Source organism: Pinus tabuliformis, chromosome J, assembly GCF_031772625.1.
Source record: "Pinus tabuliformis cultivar Carrire ecotype Pingquan chromosome J, CPIR1, whole genome shotgun sequence".
Lineage (NCBI taxonomy): Eukaryota > Viridiplantae > Streptophyta > Pinopsida > Pinales > Pinaceae > Pinus > Pinus tabuliformis.
In genome coordinates, this window is record NC_142295.1 from 486,107,804 (window position 1) to 486,129,261 (window position 21,458).

At 36.7% G+C, this 21,458-nt stretch overlaps 1 protein-coding gene across 3 annotated transcripts; it reads right to left on the minus strand.

Annotated features, from left to right (window-relative positions):
- Nucleotides 1-17,246: 17,246 nt before the first annotated feature.
- LOC149227910 (Sec14p-like phosphatidylinositol transfer family protein) lies at nucleotides 17,247-20,495 on the minus strand. Of its 3 annotated transcripts, none has more exons than XM_089377975.1 (6): nucleotides 20,432-20,495; nucleotides 19,977-20,052; nucleotides 18,493-19,786; nucleotides 18,276-18,400; nucleotides 18,000-18,144; nucleotides 17,247-17,894 (listed from the first exon to the last, which is right to left on the minus strand). In XM_089377975.1, exons 3-6 carry the CDS (start codon nucleotides 19,747-19,749, stop codon nucleotides 17,643-17,645), a joined length of 1,779 nt encoding a protein of 592 aa, XP_089234101.1. In that variant the 5' UTR covers nucleotides 19,750-19,786; nucleotides 19,977-20,052; nucleotides 20,432-20,495; the 3' UTR covers nucleotides 17,247-17,642. The 3 variants fall into 3 exon arrangements, with proteins under 3 accessions (XP_089234101.1, XP_089234102.1, XP_089234100.1); XM_089377976.1 differs by lacking the exon at nucleotides 20,432-20,495 and adding an exon at nucleotides 20,226-20,403; XM_089377974.1 differs by lacking the exon at nucleotides 20,432-20,495 and adding an exon at nucleotides 20,226-20,403 and having other exon boundaries at nucleotides 18,493-19,825.
- Nucleotides 20,496-21,458: the final 963 nt, after the last annotated feature.

Genomic DNA, 21,458 nt, shown 5'->3' on the forward strand with positions numbered 1-21,458 from the left:
CAAGACACATCTCTGCCACAATGTGTCCCCCCGCTGCTCGGCCGGTTTCTGTCGCTTTTTCCTTAACTACCTAAATCACCCATTCTCCAGAGCTGGGAGTGGATTGAATGTGAGTTTCCCCTCATTTAGTATAAGTGGAGAATGTCCTGGAAGTCCTTCACTGTGTACTTGAGTGGAGCCCCATGCTGAGCCATTAAGTCCTCTTGAGCTCCCATTCCTCCATTTACTCTCTGAAGACGTGCAAAGGAGTATTCGAATTCATTTATGAGGCGATTGTTGTACTGGGTTTCTTGTTGCAAGGGCTTCTACAGGATTAGCCCATATTGATTTTCCAATGCTCCATACCTCTATTCAAACTCTCAGTTGTCAACCCATCCTCCTTTAAAGCTTTGTACCACACTATCGAGTAATCACTGTATCGGGACCTTTACGTTAAGAGACGTTACAGAACATCGAGTCCCGATCTCCTTTGGCCCCCTTTGGTTTAGCCCCTTTCAATATTTCTTCATCATAGGACTGAGGGTTGTTACTTGGGGCTCAACGTTTATATAGGAGGTTTCTTATTGGTGGCTTGATTTCAGGGACTTAACTTGGAGTGATGTGATATTAGGTTTTGTCGATTGTTGATTTTTGACCACTCTCTGTGCTTAGCCCTTGGTTGCTCGTCCTTTTATGTGATCGTGGGCCAACCCCTTTATCACACTTTCCCATGTGTGCACTGCGTTACAAAGCGCCGATAAGCCTCAACCTCTGATTTGTGATTGCCGGTGTGACATCATCACTACCACATGGCACTTCCTGAGTGGTGACACATGTCACCCAGATATTCCCCCATAGGACCCCAAAAAATTCCAGATATGCATGCCACGTGTCCTCCGTACTACCACGTCATGATGACGTCAGATGCCACGTGGATTTATCGCGACCAATAGTATTCTGCCACATGGCCCCATGGAGGAGAGAGAAAGGGTTTGCCTGCCCTTGGTTTTTCATTGCAAACTTTTGTTAAATTCTCTTTGGCTTCCCGACGTTTTAACACTATCATCGTATTCCTCCCGCAACTTCTTAAGAGTGGTTCATTGGACCCGTTGATTGCTAGTTTTGCCCCAAACCTTTATTTGCCTCGTCGCTGCCCAGACCCACCGATCGTTGATTGCCGATTTCACTTTGCTCCGGTGTTGCTGCTTCAGAAAACTCCGATTGCAATTTGCGATATGCTCTTTTTCCTCCTTTCAAAGGTGATGAAACCCCCATCTTTAACAAGTCATATCTTCCGATTTCGGGGTCCATTTGAGGAGTTCCATATACCGTTGGAAATATTATTTTGAGACCTATCCAATGGAGAGGGTTCGATTTAGCTTAGAGAGCTTCTGTGGCATGGAATATGTCTACAAAATTCACTGCTCTTTTTCACTTCGGGCAACTGAAAACACATTTAGCAGTGAGTGACAACATTGGTTCCATCAGAGTCATATACATCATAGGAAGGAGAAATATCAAATTTGTTCGAATAAGACCCCTGAGGGTTTATTTGCAGCTCGATGGTGTTTCCTTCTTTGCATTCTTGGTCATTTTGTGATTCTTCTTGATGCGAGTAGATGTTTTCTTGGAGCGGAGCTCCACAAACATCTTCAGCAAGGTCAGTAACGTCATGAATATCTTCATCATTGAAATATGAGCAACAATCTTCAAACGGAGCATTTGGTGGCATAATATTTTGCAATAATGATGGAATGCTATATGAAAACATTTTAATGAAGATATGTTGCCACGAGGTATTGTTTTGTACTAAATTCTAAAATTGTCTTCTAAAGAGTACATGAACAATTTCATTCGCGCATCTTTAAAAATAATACCTTCTTGTTCCACGCATTCATGAAAATCCTTAAGGTGTTGGTCCGACCTATTTGTGTTTCCACTGAATCTAGGCAAATATGTATTCCATTCATGAAATGAAGGGACATGATTGGGAAAAACAACAATAAAATAAAAAATCAGTGGGGAAAATTGGTTGGCCAGGAATGCAGGAATGGCCATTTTGAAAACCCCATAGGTGAGTGATATTTATTTTAAAGATAGGGAAATATTTTGGCTGCTTTAGCATTAGAGTGAGTATGAGGTTGCTTGAAAACTAGGGCGATCAAATAGAGATATGGATAGTGGAGTCACCAGGATGTTTACCATAAAATTGAAATAGTGGAATCGCCAAGGTGAGAGATCTTCAACTCACACTTCCCTTGCTCACCTAACAAAGGGAATGTAAAAATTTGTCATACCCAGGGAAAAAAATTCTAATCTGTTCCTGTTGAGTCTTGAAAATGTCATTCATTTCCATTACACTTTCACTATTATGTCCATTATATCACCTCCATTTCACTACTATGTCACCACATTCATCCCACTTTCATTATCATTGGGCCACCTTTATGTTTTTCCAATATTTATTATTTCTAAGCCTTTTAAGTGAATTTGTGGTTAAACATTAGAAAATAATGTGCATATGCTTATACCTAACAAATGGGTTGAGATTGTTGACATGTGTAGGTTGAAAGGAGGCTTCTAGAAGACCCTTATGTGGCACTCTAAGTCCAAATTCGAATTTGGTTGGAAAGAATCATGGGATCATGAGGATATGTGTCACATCTCCTAATTGTATTGTAACTCTAAAAAGACATGTGTCTTATCAGTTCCTATTTTGATTAGGACTCTAGAGGTAGAGGGAGAGATTCATGGACTATCATTAATGAGATGGCTCTCATCTTTTTGTATAAATAGGAGATCTCTCTCCTTCATTTGCTAGTCTTTCCTTTAGTCTTTTCTTAGTCCTTTTAGTTTGTTAGTCCCATGGCTTTTGAAAGCTTTGGAGAGCTTTGTTGTACTTTGCACTTTTGAAGAAATTGAATAAAGCTTTGATGTTCTCAACATGGAAGGAGATGTGAAGTAGATGTCATGGAGCATATTATGATGTAAGTAGATTAGATTTCATTTTGTAAATATTGCTTTGTAGAATGTAAGGTAGATTAGATTTTCATTCATGCAATTTTAATTTATGCAAGTGTGTTTAATTTTGCTTTGATTTCATAGGTAGTAGGGGGCCCCTGCCTTGTACAGTTTGAATTACTGCATTTTATCTTCTCCCGGGATTGTGTGTCTTTGTTGTATTTGCTTTATATCTGATGGTATTTTCAGTTGACAGATTCAAAGTTGCTGCCTTTACTTTGATTTTCTAGCTTACTTCTAGTTTAGTTTCTCAAAGTTGTATGTTAACATATTGATGGTCTCTTTATCATAAATTGTTTATCTTTTAGAGATCAGAATACTAATAAATTACAGCTGGCTTTGAGTACTTTTTAGACTAATCTTTAACTACTTTCTAATCGTGCTTTACATAGTACCATATGTTAGAAGCAGAGAGTTAGAAAGAGCTTAATATTATAACTAGTCTTTAAAGTGGATTTTTCTCATTTTTGATCACTTTTTAAAGTCATCTCTAGCTACTTCCTAATCGTGTTTTACATAGTACCATATGTTGGAAGCAGAGAGTTAGGAAGAGATAAACATTATCATTGGTTTTTAAAGTGATTTTCTTACCTTTTTATTTGCAGCAGCATGAATGGTGTCTAGTGCCATTAGAAAGTGGTTTTTATGCTTTGCTTTCAGTTTCATTTCAAGTTATTTCTTTCAAGCTCTTTCTTTGCAAGTTTAAAGTTTGATTACTTTTTAGACTTATTTCTAACTACTTCTTAATCGTGTTTCACATAGTACTATATGTTGGAAGCAGAGAGTTAGGAAGAGTTGAACATTATAACTGGTCTTTAAAGTGGTTTTTCTTACTTGTCACCTTAGAGCTTGATTACTTTTTGGACTTATTTCTGACTACTTCTTAATCGTGCTTAACATAGTACTATATGTTGGAAGCAGAGGGTTAGGAAGAGTTGAACATTATAACTTTATAAAACAACGAAGTAAGAAAGAGGTTAACTAAGCACATATAGTGCACCACACTTCATCAGTTTACGATACCCGGATTGATAATTTATGTAGAGCAATTTAAGACGTTAAATTGACTAGACATTTTGGCGCCGTCGCCGGGGAAGTGTAATTAGGAGACCTTATTTCTTATATCTGAAAAAAATTAACAATTCTTGAGTATGCTCTCCTCCTGCACTTTGTGTGATCTAGAGGATCAGAAAAAGGATTGTTAAGTAAAAAAAAAAAAAAAATTCTTGAGTATGCTCTCCTCTTGCACTTTGTGTGATCTGGAGGATCAGAAAAAGAATTGTTAAAAAAAAAAAAAAAAAAAAAAAAAGGGAGACAAAATAAACTTAAACATTTCAATTGATTCAATAAAAATAAAAATAAAAAAAAATGAAACTCAACTGCTTTGATAGGTTCAAATTGTCCAAAATTGTCTGGTTATGCTTTGTAGTGGTCTTCAAAACACTGTATCCTGTTCAAATAAGGTTTTGCAACTTAGCTGCAGAAACTGCCCTGATTCCGCAGCTATCTGACAATTCCGCAGCTGTTTCAAGGTTTAGCAGGTTACAGGCATCCAATGAAAAAACCGACCACATGGGCATCTCCAGAATTGTCCCGACATGGATCCTATCCTAGTCACCCAGCTCAGATCGATGAAAAACCAGCCTAAAACCTCAGTCAAAGTCTTGTTTTTAACATGTTTTTCTTGAAGTATTTGCTGCCTGAAATTGAAAATCATTAATCCTTTTTATAAAATTTTACAATTTCAGAGAAGAAAAAAAGAGAAAAGCAATCTATGGCTATCTCCATTTCTAGTTTTCACTGTGGCTTCAATAAAAATCTGCTTCCTGACCAAGCATTGGCCCTGAAACAAACCTGCAAGAACATTTGTTGAAAGAAAAAATAAAATATAGAAGCTGCAATCAGGAGACACTCAAAAGAAAACTGCAGATAGAATAGGAAAGCCTAAAACCTTTCAGTGCATTCAACGGAAAACGTGATATACTACAGATGCTTAACAAATTTCCTGATAAGAAGGAAAATATCAAAGTTTCTGTTGAGCCAGAAAAGCGTAGTGCACTTGCGCTGTGCTCACAGGTTATGGAAGCCTTTGATGGTGGGTCAGTTCTTCAAAAGAAGATATTCAAATTTGAAAAAAAAAACTCCTGGTTCTTATAACAAATCCAAGAGGCAAGGTCCATGTAAGGTTGGCTACAGATATGGAAGGACCACTTACGCTACACTGGGGCTTGTCAAAACATTCAGCTAGGGAGTGGACGCCACCTCCATTGGACATTTTACCTGAAGGGTCGAATCTTTTGCAATTAGCTTGTGAAACACCTTTTAAAGAGGGGTTTGCTGGAGATGCATCATTAAAGTCTGTTGAGATTGAGATTGACAAAAGAAGCTTTCTGGGAATGCCTTTTGTTCTGATCTCCTCTGGTAACTAGATCAAGGCAATGGGTCAGACTTGTATTTTAGTCTGAGAGAAAATCCCAGGTGAGTTCAAGATACAAAACCTGTAAAGCAGGCCGAATTCATAACAGAGAAAACAGTTAACTCAGAAAAACGCAAAACCTGAAAAACGTCAAACTTCACACCTTCGATTCTCCCAAACAGAGATGAATTGAGAAAAACTAAAACATGGGTTTTTTTGCCAGGTGGGTTAATTAGATAACCCAGAAACCGTTTGAGAAAATTCGTGGCGGTCTGGGAGAAATCCTCGGTTCTTTGGAGCCCATTTTTGACTGCCGCGCGTGAAAAACAATTGAGTTATTAACTGATAGTTTGATTAATTGATTAACTCCGCGTGATTGAGGGAAGGAATTCTAATGGGGATCAATTACATGCTGGCATATACAACCAATTACACGCCTTTACACCTGTTTAGAGACGTGTTTCAATTGAACACGACTCTCTGTCATTAAATCCCATGAAGTCGCTGCCGGTTAAATGTTGGGAAGAAAAGGAACTGAAGTGGAGCAATTTATAAATTGAATCTTTCTGATCAAGCGATTGAAACTCCTAGATATGAAATTGGTTTTCATGTGGACGTGTCTTGACTCACAACACCTTCAAACATTCAGTATCATAAGGCATTGCGTAAAGGCAGAGATTTCCGTATTCTTTCATACGGTACGAAGGTTGAAGTTTTGTGGGATGAAGTGAATGAAGAAATCGTTTGGGAAATAGCTAGAATGCAGTGTTGGCAGAAGTTCTGTAATTGGACAATGACAATCTTGAAGAATTTAAGAACAGAATCCTATTGAAACGATCCAAGGTGATAAGGTACACAGCTGGGTTTGAATAGACACCCGTATTTCCAGACACATCAGTGGGATAAGACACCTTGGATTAGATAAAACACTTTGTTATTGGTAACTCAGTGGAATAGCTATGATTGGTTATAATTATGATAGATATGTGAGGAATATATTTAACTGGATAGCTGGCAAATTTGTGATTGGCAACCATTCTATTGTCTTATGCATCAAAGATATATAAAAGTAGGAATGGATTGTAACAATTTTGGAACTGATTAAATTGTATGGTGGTTGGCAGTGTCTTCCCAGGAGTCCCGTGGGATGAGGGGCACATTTTTTTTCTCTTCCACGCACACAGCCACTCCATTTCACAGTACTTTCTACACTCTGCACTTTCCGCATCCAATACATCGTTTCCGCAGCCAATCCCAGATTCCGCAGCTGTTTTGTTAAACTCTAGGTTGCAGGTGTCATCAAGCAAAACAAGTCACATGGGTAGCTAGGGAAATGTCAGTACATGGATGGTGTCCTATTCATTCGGTCAAATTTGATGAAAAAGACCCCGGTCAAAGGGAAGTCAAATTGTGTGTTATCACAAAGTCGCCACATTGAGTCGCCACACTGAGTCGCTGCATGTCAAGAAAAAAATAATAATTTTGAATCAATGAAATGAACAAGTTATTTTCTCACTTTTCTGAAGGTATTGATTAATTTTGGACTGATAATGAAAGATGAATGGCTAACTTTGTATCCAAGATTTTTAGCTACAGAACTATGCACATTCCGCAGCTAAAGTCCAATTCCGCAGCTATTCTCTGATTCCGCAGCTATTCTCTGAGAAAAAAACCTCATTGATCAAATCAGCTTATCTTTTTCATACAAAATCAGATTTTGATGATTTAAGTACCATTGGAAAGATCTCAACAAGATCTATACAATGAGAAATATATCATTAGAGTTTGAAATGGCAAATAATGAAATAAATTGCTGAAAAGAAGCAACATCAACTTGAGGCACTAATTCCAAAGCAGGTATAAATTCTTTTGATTTTTCCTTTGAGAACTTGTTTCATTAATACAAATTCTTAGTTTTGTGTGTAAATATCATAACTAGAGAGATTGACCACCTCTCTCCTTTGATAATTTTACATTCCATTGCAAAAGAAGTATTAGTTTTTTTTTGCAGGTTCCAGGAGGAAGGACAAATGACTACAAGAGAATGGTGTCTCTCTAAGAGACCAATTTGTTTCATGAGAGGATGATCAGCAACAAAGAGGAAATATGTTGATGCAAAATCAGATCCAAACACTTGAAAAACTTTCAGATACTATTGTCTCCATCACATCCATCCATCACATCCATACTTCATAATAAACCATTCACCTCATTCCACTCCATACTTTTCACTTACATTCACATACACTTTCCATCTCTTTTATCCATTCATAACCCACAAATAAAAGCAAGAGGCTCATTCACATGCTTATTGCCATTTCCATTTTTGTTCTCCATTGCCATTTTCCATTTCCATTTTCCATTCCTTGTCATTTTCATTCTGCAAATAAGCCATGCTTCAATGCAAATTATTGAGTCCATAGTCCTTTGAGTCTAAGTTCTTTGTAAAAACACCTTTAGGCTTGCATGCCTTAATGGCAAGTCCTCATGCTGACAAACAATGGGAATACATTAATGTCCCTTGTTCGTTAGATCTTCTAGGTGACTCGACATCAGCAAATTCATTCGTACCTAGCAAGATGTGTTTGGGCATCTTGACTCTCATTGTCATCAATGGTGAGAGTTCTCGTGTTGACTAGTGGCATCCATTAATGGTCACTAAGCCAACAATTTCCTACTATGTTCGACATCAGAACATCTTTTCACATAGTAGGAATTGTGCCAATGAGTTTTGAAGACATGAAGACTATTATTTTCAGCATTTTGGAGCAGATTCAGCAAGTTTTAATAGAAGCAATAAAAAGCCATCTTATCTCTCTATCCATGACTCCTCTTGTTCAGCCACTTGAAGAAGAATATGATCAGAAGATTTCAGCCACCACACATACAACTCATCCATTCCAAAGGGTAAGTGAAGGTACGGAATTTTCTAACTTTTAACCATAGAATTCCATAAAAAGCTAGAATGATAATTGTTGGAAAAACAGTTCTCTTTCTCATTTCATAAAATTGCCAATACCATCAGTTGGGGGGGAATACATTCATATTCATATCTTGCCATGTCCATATGATATTTACGAGCTCACATACTTCCAACATATATTAATTATTACATTGCTATTATGAGCATACAATGGCTTTTGAAAAAGTGCTTAAAGGATAAATTGGATATAAACAAAATCATGGTTGTCACACAAGAACCAACCATCATGCAATCCAATAAAGATCAAAATATCATTATGCAAAGTTCAAAGATCAAAATAGAAGGCAACAAAAGAAAAAAATGGTTGTAACACAAGAACCAACCATGTTGCAATTCAAGTAAAACACTTTGCAAAAATATGAAGTTATCAAATGATATCATGCAAAGTTAAGCCAAAGCTCAAGGATCAAAAGATTTAATGTAATATATATTGCATGAGGACATGCAATAGCTTCAGTTGGGGGGTATGTTGAGTCTTGAAAATGTCATTCATTTCCATTACACTTTCACTATTATGTCCATTATATCACCTCCATTTCACTACTATGTCACCACATTCATCCCACTTTCATTATCATTGGGCCACCTTTATGTTTTTCCAATATTTATTATTTCTAAGCCTTTTAAGTGAATTTGTGGTTAAACATTAGAAAATAATGTGCATATGCTTATACCTAACAAATGGGTTGAGATTGTTGACATGTGTAGGTTGAAAGGAGGCTTCTAGAAGACCCTTATGTGGCACTCTAAGGCCAAATTCGAATTTGGTTGGAAAGAATCATGGGATCATGAAGATATGTGTCACATCTCTTAATTGTATTGTAACTCTAAAAAGACATGTGTCTTATCAGTTCCTATTTTGATTAGGACTCTAGAGGTAGAGGGAGAGATTCATGGACTATCATTAATGAGATGGCTCTCATCTTTTTGTATAAATAGGAGATCTCTCTCCTTCATTTGCTAGTCTTTCCTTTAGTCTTTTCTTAGTCCTTTTAGTTTGTTAGTCCCATGGCTTTTGAAAGCTTTGGAGAGCTTTGTTGTACTTTGCACTTTTGAAGAAATTGAATAAAGCTTTGATGTTCTCAACATGGAAGGAGATGTGAAGTAGATGTCATGGAGCATATTAGGATGTAAGTAGATTAGATTTCATTTTGTAAATATTGCTTTGTAGAATGTAAGGTAGATTAGATTTTCATTCATGCAATTTTAATTTATGCAAGTGTGTTTAATTTTGCTTTGATTTCATAGGTAGTAGGGGGGCCCTGCCTTGTACAGTTTGAATTACTGCATTTTATCTTCTCCCGGGATTGTGTGTCTTTGTTGTATTTGCTTTATATCTGATGGTATTTTCAGTTGACAGATTCAAAGTTGCTGCCTTTACTTTGATTTTCTAGCTTACTTCTAGTTTAGTTTCTCAAAGTTGTATGTTAACATATTGATGGTCTCTTTATCATAAATTGTTTATCTTTTAGAGATCAGAATACTAATAAATTACAGCTGGCTTTGAGTACTTTTTAGACTAATCTTTAACTACTTTCTAATTGTGCTTTACATAGTACCATATGTTAGAAGCAGAGAGTTAGAAAGAGCTGAATATTATAACTAGTCTTTAAAGTGGATTTTTCTCATTTTTGATCACTTTTTAAAGTCATCTCTAGCTACTTCCTAATCGTGTTTTACATAGTACCATATGTTGGAAGCAGAGAGTTAGGAAGAGATAAACATTATCATTGGTTTTTAAAGTGATTTTCTTACCTTTTTATTTGCAGCAGCATGAATGGTGTCTAGTGCCATTAGAAAGTGGTTTTTATGCTTTGCTTTCAGTTTCATTTCAAGTTATTTTTTTCAAGCTCTTTCTTTGCAAGTTTAAAGTTTGATTACTTTTTAGACTTATTTCTAACTACTTCTTAATCGTATTTCACATAGTACTATATGTTGGAAGCAGAGAGTTAGGAAGAGTTGAACATTATAACTGGTCTTTAAAGTGGTTTTTCTTACTTGTCACCTTAGAGCTTGATTACTTTTTGGACTTATTTCTGACTACTTCTTAATCGTGCTTAACATAGTACTATATGTTGGAAGCAGAGGGTTAGGAAGAGTTTAACATTATAACTTTATAAAACAACAAAGTAAGAAAGAGGTTAACTAAGCACATATAGTGCACCACACTTCATCAGTTTACGATATCCGGATTGATAATTTATGTAGAGCAATTTAAGACGTTAAATTGACCAGACAGTTCCCCAGCAACAATTCTAAAAAGATGTTGTCACTTCCAATGGCACCTATAGCAAACAGCCTCTGGGTTGATTGTAGACCAATTCCTAGGAGGAAAATGTCGTCATGTGGTTCCTGTGAAGGCCCCTGATTAGGCCACGTCTCTGCCATAATGTGTCCCCCCTGTTGCTTGGAGGGTTTCTGTCGCTTTTGCCTTAACTGCTTGAATCGCCCATTCTCCAGAGTCGAGAGTGGGTCGACTGTGAGTTTCCCCTTACTAAGTAGAAGTGGAGAATGTCCTTGCAATCCTTTGTTGTGTATCTAAGTGAAGCCCCATGTTGAGCCATTAAGTGCTCCGGAGCTCCCATTCCTCCATTTACTCTCTAAAGACGTGCAACAAAGCAATCGAATTCATTTCTGAGGCGATTGTTGTACTAGGTTTCTTGTTGTAGGGGCTTCTAAAGGATCAACCCATATCGATTTTCCACTGCTCCATACATCTATTCAAACTCGCAGTTGCCAACCCATCCGTCTTTAAAGATATGTACCACACTATTAGGTCATCGTTGTATCGGGACCTTTACGCTAAGAAACATTATAGAACAGCAAGTCCCGATATCCTTTGGTCCCCTTTGGTTTAGCCCCTTTCATTATTTCTTCATCATAGGACCGAGGGTTGTGACTTGGGGCTCGACCTTTATATTGGAGGTTTCTTATTAGCGGCTTGCAATCAGGGACTTAACTTGGAGTGATGTGATATCAGGTTTTGTCGATTGTTGATCGCCGACCACCCTCTTTGCTTACCCCTTGGTTTCTCGGCCCTTAATGTGATCGTGGGCCAATCCCTATATCAGAGCCCCTTTATTACACTTTCCCATGTGTGCACTGCATTACAAAGCGTTGATAAACCTCAACCTTCGATTTGCGATTGCTGATGTGACGTTATCATTGGCACGTGGTACTTCCTGAGTGGTGAAACGTGTCGCCCGAATATGCCCCCATAGGACCCCTGAAAATAGCAAATCTGCATGCCACGTGTCCTCTGTACTGCCACGTCATGATGACATTAGACACCACGTGGCTTTATCAAGACCAATAGTATTCTGCCACATGGTCCTCTAGAGGAGAGAGAAAGGGTCTGCTTGCCCTTGGTTTTTCACTCCAAACTTTTGCTAAATTATTTTCAGCCCTTTCGATGTTTTAACACCATTGGTGTATTCCTCTCGCAACTTCTTAAAAGTGGTCCATTGGACCCGCCGATTGGCGATATGCCCGAACCCGCCAATCGTCGGTTTTTCCTCAAACCTCTGATTACCTCGTTGTTGTCTAGACTCATCGATCGCCGATTTGCGATATTGGTGATCACTGATCGTTGATTTCACTTTGCTTCACTGTTGCTGCTTCAAAAAACTCCGATTGCGATTTGAGATGTGCTCTTTTTCCTCCTTTCAAAGGTGATGAAGCCCCCATCTTTAACAGGCCATATCTTCCAATTCCAGGGTCCATTTGAGGAGTTCCATATATCGTTGGAAAGCTTATTTTGAGCCCTATCCAATGGAGAGGGTCTGATTTATCGTGAAAGTTTATGTGGCATGGAAGATGACTGAAAAATTCACTTCTCTTTTTCACTTCGGGCAATTGAGAACACATTTAGCAATGAGTGACAACAAAGACCATGGGAAAGAAAGGTTAATTATATTCAAGCATCGAGATTGATGGAATGCTAATTGATTTTATCCCAATGAATAAAGCAACCATTTGACTCATTAACCATGTCTATAAATTACTATCTTGACATTAATGAAGGGATTTGTGGGCTCTTAGTTTGGTTTGTAGAAGTTGAGAAAGGATGTGGATTTCTATAGCATGGGAATGTGAAATTTTATTAAGACCTAGAAGTCACCATTAATAATAAATAAAGATATTGCAACACTATGTGGTTGTTTCTGCTACCCGTTTTTTTGGTGCATATAATTTTGTTGTAGAAGCTTATTTGTGTAATGTTATTTAATTTTCAACTTGTTCGAGTTGGATATTTCTGTTGTGCATCTCTATGTGTAGATTTATCTGCATTAAATGTAGTAAACCACAAATAAAGAGAGAATCTCCACTACTTGAAGGAGAACATCTTCACACGTATAAGTAAGGGGGTAAGGGGAGACACGTGTGGAAACATATTCCTTATGTGATAGGCCCTTAAATAGGGAGAAAAATGAAAAAGGCAATCCATAGCTACAATAGAGATTAAATGTATAATATAGTATTTGTGTCAATCAACATAGAAAGGTGGGCTTGAAATATCATTATTGGACACAATATTTTCCAATAATGATATGTGTAAAGTGATCATTAACAATTCATAGTTATGTGGGGCAAAGTAAAAACACATTGTAGTAGTTCAATACTTATTTGTGGCATTATTGTTAAATAATTTAGGCACTACATAGTTGACACCTTTGCCATGGGTGCCTTCAAGATAATTTTGTATGGTCTCCCATAATTTCACACTTGGGATAATTGCATTTAAAAGTTGTATAAGATTATGTTCATGGATTATACCAAGTGTAGTAAGAATATTGCAAAATAAATTTCATTTGATAATAAATGATCTTTTGTTGATATTTATTGGGTATCTTGACTTCATAATGATCTATAAACTGCCATGGATATTCCACTAGATAGTTCTCCACTACAAATTTGATAAAAATAAGCTGAAATCTATAATATGAGATTTAATTTCCTTAGATTTCAGATCTATTAATTTCTATTTTCTTCTTCTGCATGTAATAGATAAAAATGTGGAAACTAGTAAACAAATAAAATACAATTACATGCCAACTACAATGAACACAATATATGCTCCAAGAAACCCTTATGGGAGAAAACCTAACTAGATGGTGAGGTTGCTTTGCTCTCTTTTGCCTGGAATGAAAATAATGCAAATACAAAGGAGAAGTCACTCTCTATGGATTCACCTTCGACTTATGGCTTGAACACTAACTTCCTCTTTTGTGCTCTCTCACTCACACTCCCAATTGTTTTTCTCTATTGTAAAACAAGATATAGTCAAAATGAATGGGATCAAGTGTCACTTTTTCAACTCTCAATTAGAGTTACAAATTTGACCCTTCTAGAGTCTTTGTCCAGATTTTGACATGGCTAGCACCCTCTTCATGAGTAATGGGGGTTGACATGTCATCCTCTCGAACCATATGGTCAAACATGATAGGTTAATTTCCAACCAAGAGGCATAACTTTTGCATACTGACGCTGATTGACACAATTCTTGCACTGTTGGAAATGTATATGAGCATCAGCGGGTCTTGCACAACAAGAAAGTTTCACCCCCAAAAAACATTGTTTAAGGCCTCAAAATGATTGTAGAAAGTTTTAAACCCTGATTCTCTAAACTAAATCGTGTCAATAACACTACTTTTGTAAACTGATTTATTCAAATTTAAAAATATTAAAATAAATAACAAATTATATAATAATCTAATCCAATCATAATCCTTATTAAATTGATTAATTTATAAATGAAAAATATTAATTTCTATTTAATTAAATTGAATATGAATATAAATTTGAGAGTATCTTATTATAACCTTATTCAATGCAATCATAATCCTTTAAAACTTGCCTTAAAGAACATAGGGCTAACAACTACCATAATCGAGTCACAATATTTGTCATCGCTAAACATTCCTACAATACCAAACCTTTAATTTGATTTGAAAAAACAAAAACATTATTCTCTGCCTCCTTCCACTCAAATCATGTCATCGAAGAAGCGACAAAAAACAAAAAATCTAACCTTTCTTAGCACCCCTTCCCCTTTCCCTAAATCTCCCTTGTCTGTGTCTTTTGTTAACCTTGGTCCCCTCTTCCTTACTTTCCCTTATTCTCTCTCCCCCACCTTTCCTCTTTCTTTATTCTTAGATTCCCATCTCCCTTTTCCCCTTTTCTTTTCTCTGTTTTATCTTTAATTTTATCTAATTTCTCATCTGTCTTTTCTCCTTTTCTTTTATTTATTTTATCTTTAATTTTATCTAATTTTATCTAATTTCTCATTTGCCTTTTCCCCTTTTCTTTTATATGTTTTATCTTTTCTTTTATCTAATTTCTTCCTTTACTCTAATTTAATTTATATTTTTTTCAAATGAGTATAAATCCCTAAAATATTATTAATCTTATTCTTAACTAATCTTATCAATAAAAATATATATCTTATTCCTCTCCTAATCCCCTTTTGTTTACCAATATTAATCATATATTTTCTATTCTATTTTATTAATTTACAGTAATATTTAATTTTTTATTTTTAAATTTAAATTATAATAAACATCATATCTAATTTCTAAAAAAAAAAAATTCTAAACACTTTATTGTTAATTTAATTTGAGCAATATTATTATTAATTTGAATTAATATTATTATAGATACACTGTTTTAAAAATTTTATTATAAAAATTGATTTATGAGCAAAATTTTCAAATAAAACTGTGTAGAAGATTTTTAATTCCATCATCATCACAAATTTCTAATCACTTTATTCTTAATTTAATTTGACTTATATTTATTATTAATTTAGTTTAACAATTTTTATAATTATACTTCATTAAAATCTATCATGTTCCTTAACTTAATTAATAAATAATAACAATGACAATCCTTTTTCCCTCTAATAAACAAATTTCATTACTTAAATCTTTCCTCCAATTATATTAACATTCTTCAAATTTCATTACTTAAATCTTTCCTCTAATTATATTGACACTTTTCTCTTCATAGCTCAGAACTTTATATTGACACTCTTCTCTTCATGACTCAAACTTTCTACATTGGAAAATAGATGATGGATGAAGTGTTCACCCTAAAATCCCAACAAAATTACTTAATATTTAATATTAAATAACTATTGATCACCGTATTTCCCAATTATAAAAATATACACTCCCACATATTAACTCTAAACTCTAAACCGTAAACAAAATTATATATTAACTTAAATCATCACATCATCTTTGATCAATGAATGGAGGTATCTTTACACCAACTTTTACTATTTTTTATTATGTTGTTTTTGGTTTATTTTTTAACTCTATACAACTCTATACCATTTTTTATTGTGTTGTTTTTGGTTTATTTTTATTAATCCAAAGTTATTCCAATAAAACTCTATACAACTCTATAGGTAAACAAAATCTTATATATATTTATAGGTAAACAAAATCTTATATATATTTTAATCTCTTTAATTTAAATCGTCACATTAAGGTGTGTTTTTAAAGTGTTTTTTTTCATTGTTTATGATTCTCTAAGTTTGATTTGTGATTTTATTATATATATTTTTAATGTCTTTAACCTAAACCATCACATTAAGACGAATTTTTTTAAGTCTTTTTTGTTAGTCAAGTTGTCAATGATCTTTTAGACTATCCTCTAGGCTTAACTTGTGGCACATGGGTTTAGCCAAAAGCATCTAAGTCTTCAAAGTCACCCTAATGCCTCCTCCTCCCCCTATCATAGAGCACAACCACCCCTTGAGGTTTGATCCTAAGTCTTAAAAATCACCCTAATGCCTCCTCCTTCCCCTATCATAGAGCACAACCACCCCTTGAGGTTTGATCCTGTATCACTTTATTGACAAAGCCCATCCTCTACTAGTTATGCTAGTGAAACTTGACACCTTTGAGTCATCTTTAATCAATGATAGTAGAGTGGAATTATCTTCAAACCCACTTTTATTATATTTAATACATTGTTTTTAGTTTAATTTTTAAAAACCAAAGTTACCCAGCAAAACTCTATACATTAAACAAAATTATGTGTTCTTTCAAATTCTCTATAGTTATTATAGTTTAGATTTATCTTTATACATTGTTTTTAATTCAGAATTACTATATATATAAGATTATCTATATACTAATATACATATTCTCACTTTTGATGAAGAATGTGCCATGAATAATAATTGTGCTTACCCATCACTGTCCAACTCCATTCTAATGTTGACATACAAATACACTATTCTCATGCAAATGGTTTGATTTTTAAAAGAAAGGTGCCCCACCACAAGACATATCCAATGATTGGGCATGACACGTTATATTTATATGCATCTTCGCCGCTAAATCTTTGCAGTTGTTTTTTTAAAAGTCGTGCTTGGTATCCAAGCAAGGTAACATTGTACAGCAATAAATTTGAATTTTATAATCCCAAATGTCTATCTGCTGCGAGGAGATCTGATATAAAGTTCTTAAGATTTCGAACAGTTCAAATGATGTGAAGTTTTTCGAATCTTTGAAAAAAAGTGTAATTGAAAAAGTTTGTACAGCTTTGAAAATACAAACCCTGTCAAAAGGAATATGCTCCTGAAAAGCATAAACTGGGCCCACGTGAAGTTCAATATCCTGTAATTCAAATAAAAAAGCCACATGGAGCTCGTAGAGCATGCAGATGCAGCTTTTGGAACTTTTGCAGATGGAAAACAAAAGTAAATGCATTAGATACATAAACATCCATTTCAAGAAATGGGAGATGGGAAGACGTTAAAATCACGTATGGGAATAATAATGAGGCTCGGAGCAACCCCGCCGCAGTACGAAAAGACAACAAACTAGATCCCTGTGCCAAAAATCTTAAAATTAATAAATATGGAAGAAGATACAACGATATGAATAATAATAATAATAAATAACAAGCCCCCGGTAGACATATTTTTGGTAGCCTAGATACAAAAATCCTTATCACAAAACAGCGTATTATTCGCACAAATCGGTCAGAATATGCCTGTATCGGCTGCACCGCAGCCGACGGTTACCACACACGCTTTACAACTTCCGCGACGAGGCGGATATTTGACAGCAGAAAATAGTCCAGGGCTACTGTGCCTGCCCGTCCTGCCCTGGACATACACTCAACCTGTGGACTTCGAAATCTAAAATAATTTAACAGCAGCCCTCCATAGCCTGAAAAACGCCATCTCAAAATAAGAGAGTAATCACATATTGCAACGCGCGCCCATTACAGATGCCTCTTCACCTTGCTTCTGTAGATGAGTTTCTTCTTTCTGGAAGAAAGATTGTCGATGGTCAATACAACCTTTCCCGCCTCTCCAATTTTGAAGGAATTACGAACAGCTTCTTCATGGGCTGCCATTTTCTTCTCCTTTTGAATGATGACGGTATAACAACCCTCCGCGCTGGGGATGAACTCTTCCTTGTAGCTTACTTCCCAGCCAACAACAGTTAAGTCCCAGACCAGACTGGTACCAACCTGGTTATAGAAATATATATATTGAGAAAACAACTTTAAGATGTAAATTCAATTACCTCTGTAGCTGAAAGAATTGGGATTACAAGATTTTGAAGATTCAGTTACCTCTGTAGCTGGAATGTCTATGATTTGCTTGGTTCCTGCTTTGATGATCAACTCCGTAACTCCGCCATCTGCACCAGAGAATTCTTGATCGTTTTCTCTATTCAAACCACCATACTGCACTGGCACATATTCTGGTGATATGTACCTATAAATGAATTCCACAGCCTGAAGTTAGAATGGAACCAGTATTTTGACAAAATATACAGAGATGCTAATTCAGAGCCAGCTCAAAGGCATGTAAGCATTAAAATGCTTTTAAAAGGAAATAGGAAATACTTGAATAGAGTCTCAGTGACTCTAGAAGCCCGAGCAATCACAAACTTGCTCTTCGTTCTCTGCGTGATGAACGGCGATATCATGGTGCTCAATGCAAAGTACCACCAAGGCACGTTGATAAAAATCTGTATGTTCACAATACATTTTATCATTGTCATCCACAACTAGATTGCAGAATTGAACAGACAACAAACACATAATCAAAACATTTACAAACCTTTCGGGCAACGAACTCGGGATAATTGTCCTGCAGAAGATCCAAAGCCTGCTTGGTAGCTTGTCTCAACTCTTTCTTTCCAGGGCCGGGGGAATTCTTCAGATCAGTGATCTGAACCATGGAGTTCACGCCCCCAGGGCTGAAACTGAGCTGCTGAATCCCCTTCTCCAGTAACTGAACTCTCCATCGCAAGAACCTCTGGCGTTTCTCTTCTGTGCCAAAAGTCTTCTGATAAAGTTCCTTATCCTGGAAGACACCATAAACATTGTAACAAACGGGATGACCTTCTTTGTCATATCCGTTCATGTAAGCTACTCCATCAAGGTCATTACCGAAGTCTTCTTCCAATATGGAGTCCGTTTTGAAGCTCTTCCTCCACAGAACGGTGTTCTTCAGCATTTCAAAGGCTTCCTGTACTTTGAAGTCCCTCGCTCGGAGAAATTTCAACAGAATCACATCAGTTCTCTCGTCTCCTTTGGTGTGAAGCAGAGGAACTCCCCAGAGATAAACATCTGGGGCCTTAAATTTCTCTGTTTCAGCTTCGAAAGTCTCTACAGTGACTTCCACAGTTTCCGCTTCACCAGTTACAGCTCCAGATTGAACAGCTTTAGCCTCTGAAGCATTCTCAGCACCAGAAGCCGATGCGTCCAGAGTCTCGCTGGTGACTGTAACGGTTTCTACAACAACGCTTTCTTCGACTTTAGGCCCCTGTTCTTCAACAGCTTTCTTATCAGAAAGCTCTTCTGTCGCAATTACCTCGTTTTCTTCATTTTTCACCTCCACGTCTCCAACTTTAACGTCAGTTTCCGTTACAGTCTCTAGAACTTTCAGTTCTTCCTTCTCCGCTTCTTTCTCATCTGCAGGCTTCTCTGCTTCGGTTTCTTTGGCGTCACCATCCTTACCATCGGATTTCTCGTTTTCATGCTCGCTGAATTCATTTTTCATGATTGCTTCCTCGATCCGGCATTTCAACTCCTGCAATGCTTTCCTCTCTGATTCCTTCAAATCAGAAACGAAGTTGCTCTCCTCCTTGAATGAAGTCAGCTGTGGCTCTATTACAGGACTGCTCTCTGCAGCACCATTTCCATTAGCCTCCGCCACCTCGACTACTTCGGCTTTGACAGTTTCATCAGTTCCATTGGCCTCTACCGTTTTCACCGCTCCTGCCTCGGCTTTGACGGTTTCGACCTCACCGGCTGAGGCAGAAGTCTCGTCTTTGCCGGCGGCCATGGATGAAAACAACGCGAGAAAATTCATTGGAACTCCAAGATTTTGAAGATCTTACCCCTCTAGGCTTCAAAGTGCAACAAATTGAAATTTAGGATAAAAGTCTCTGCCAGAGTGAAAAAGAAAAAGGTTTGAGACCGCACACTACAGAAAACTCGAAGGAAACAGCTACCCTGCTTGCAAAACTTTTCAAAAACAAAAGCCTAAAACTACTCTAAATAGAGAAAAGAGAATCTTTAGATCAGTCGGATTCAAACCTGCCAACGCAACAACGGATGGAACCTGAAGAAGCTAAACGTTCGGGAGTCCAACGGCACTCACTTTCAGTATCGCCTGAAATATCCAGAAGACGTAAAGAAAAACACACAAGAGACAACTAATCGTTGGATCTTCTTCAGCGCTCTTGAAAATTCAAAACCGAGCGCCTTGAAACTTCAAAAGATGACAAAAATTACAATAGACGAGATTTAAAGTTCTGAATTTAAGATCGATCTTAAAAGTTTTACCGTCAGTCACCTGGACCACCAGTTTTGGTTCAAATTTTCGCATACAGACTGCATCACTAACCTTCAAGTGTCCAAACCTAATATTTCCTTCCCGCTCTTTTTCCCAACCCTTATTCCCTCAACAACTGCTCAAAAGTCGGCAATATCTAGCCAAAATTTCTCAAAATACACCAAAAGCGTTACAACTTTTCAGCGATAGTGCTCACCTGAGACGATCGGTACACTGCTTCCAAGCTCCAAATCTTGAAAAGCCCCTGCGGCGATCGGTGCGCTGCTTCCAAGCTTCAAATCTTCAAAGATCCCTGCAACAATGCCTAGCTCGCTCTGTTCGTCCTGAGGAGCTCTGCAAAGCACAACATATATTTGAAGGACCCAAACGGTAAAGGAGGAACAGCACTGTTCCAGCAAAGCCAAACGCACGCTCGCCTGTCACGGAGCTGTATTAAATTTTCCACCGTCGATGAGCTGTCCGTAACGGATCTCGCCCGTCCACGACCTTTGACAGCTCCGGCCGCACTGATCTTCAGCTGCCCGCTGCCCGTTAGCCGGCCCGGCTGCCGGTCGTTCAGGAATCAACGGGCGTCCGCCATTCACGCTTTGTCGCAGCCGGTGGGCGGTGTCCTCGGTGGCCTTGCCTAACTCTGGCGGAATCTTTCATGCCCGATGCTCCTCATCTGCACCATTTCCAGAGCACGTCGGGTGTGGACACGATGACCCTAATTAATCAGGGATGGCCCTACATCCCAACATGTCCTAATAACATCTTTTTATAACCCTGCCCATGTGCACCCCTACACCTATACCCACTCCCACTACTGTGCCCCCACCATAACCATCATTTTTAAGGAAGGAATGATTCCCCCTCAAAAATATTATTCAAAGTTTTGAGTTTACACCACCAAACATTCCCCATCGAAAGTTTGGTTAGAGGGACCATTATGCTTTTGATTTATAATTATGCTTTATCTTATCTCATCAAAGGTTATGAATGATCTTTATTCAATTTCGGAATGGGTGCTTTCACAACGGTAAAGCTAACATAGTTTTTTTTTTATTAATTTTATTATTATTAATAATTACATAAAATAATTATATTAAAATAAAATATGAGATTTAAATTAAGCATTTTATTAATAATTATAATAATATTTTTTTATAGTTAATTAATTATTATATTAAAACGAATAATAATAATTTTATGATTTTTTACTAATCAATTGAATATATTAAAAT

What these genes read in the sequence shown, in the direction of transcription:
- LOC149227910 (XM_089377975.1), bottom strand. Translation starts at nt 19,749, where the DNA reads ATGAATTTTCTCGCGTTGTTTTCATCCATGGCCGCCGGCAAAGACGAG. An exon ending in GTCACTGAGACTCTATTCAA is followed by an intron (nt 18,145 to 18,275) that starts GTATTTCCTATT and finishes ATTCATTTATAG; the next exon opens with GTACATATCACCAGAATATG. An exon ending in TAGACATTCCAGCTACAGAG is followed by an intron (nt 17,895 to 17,999) that starts GTAACTGAATCT and finishes TTCTATAACCAG; the next exon opens with GTTGGTACCAGTCTGGTCTG.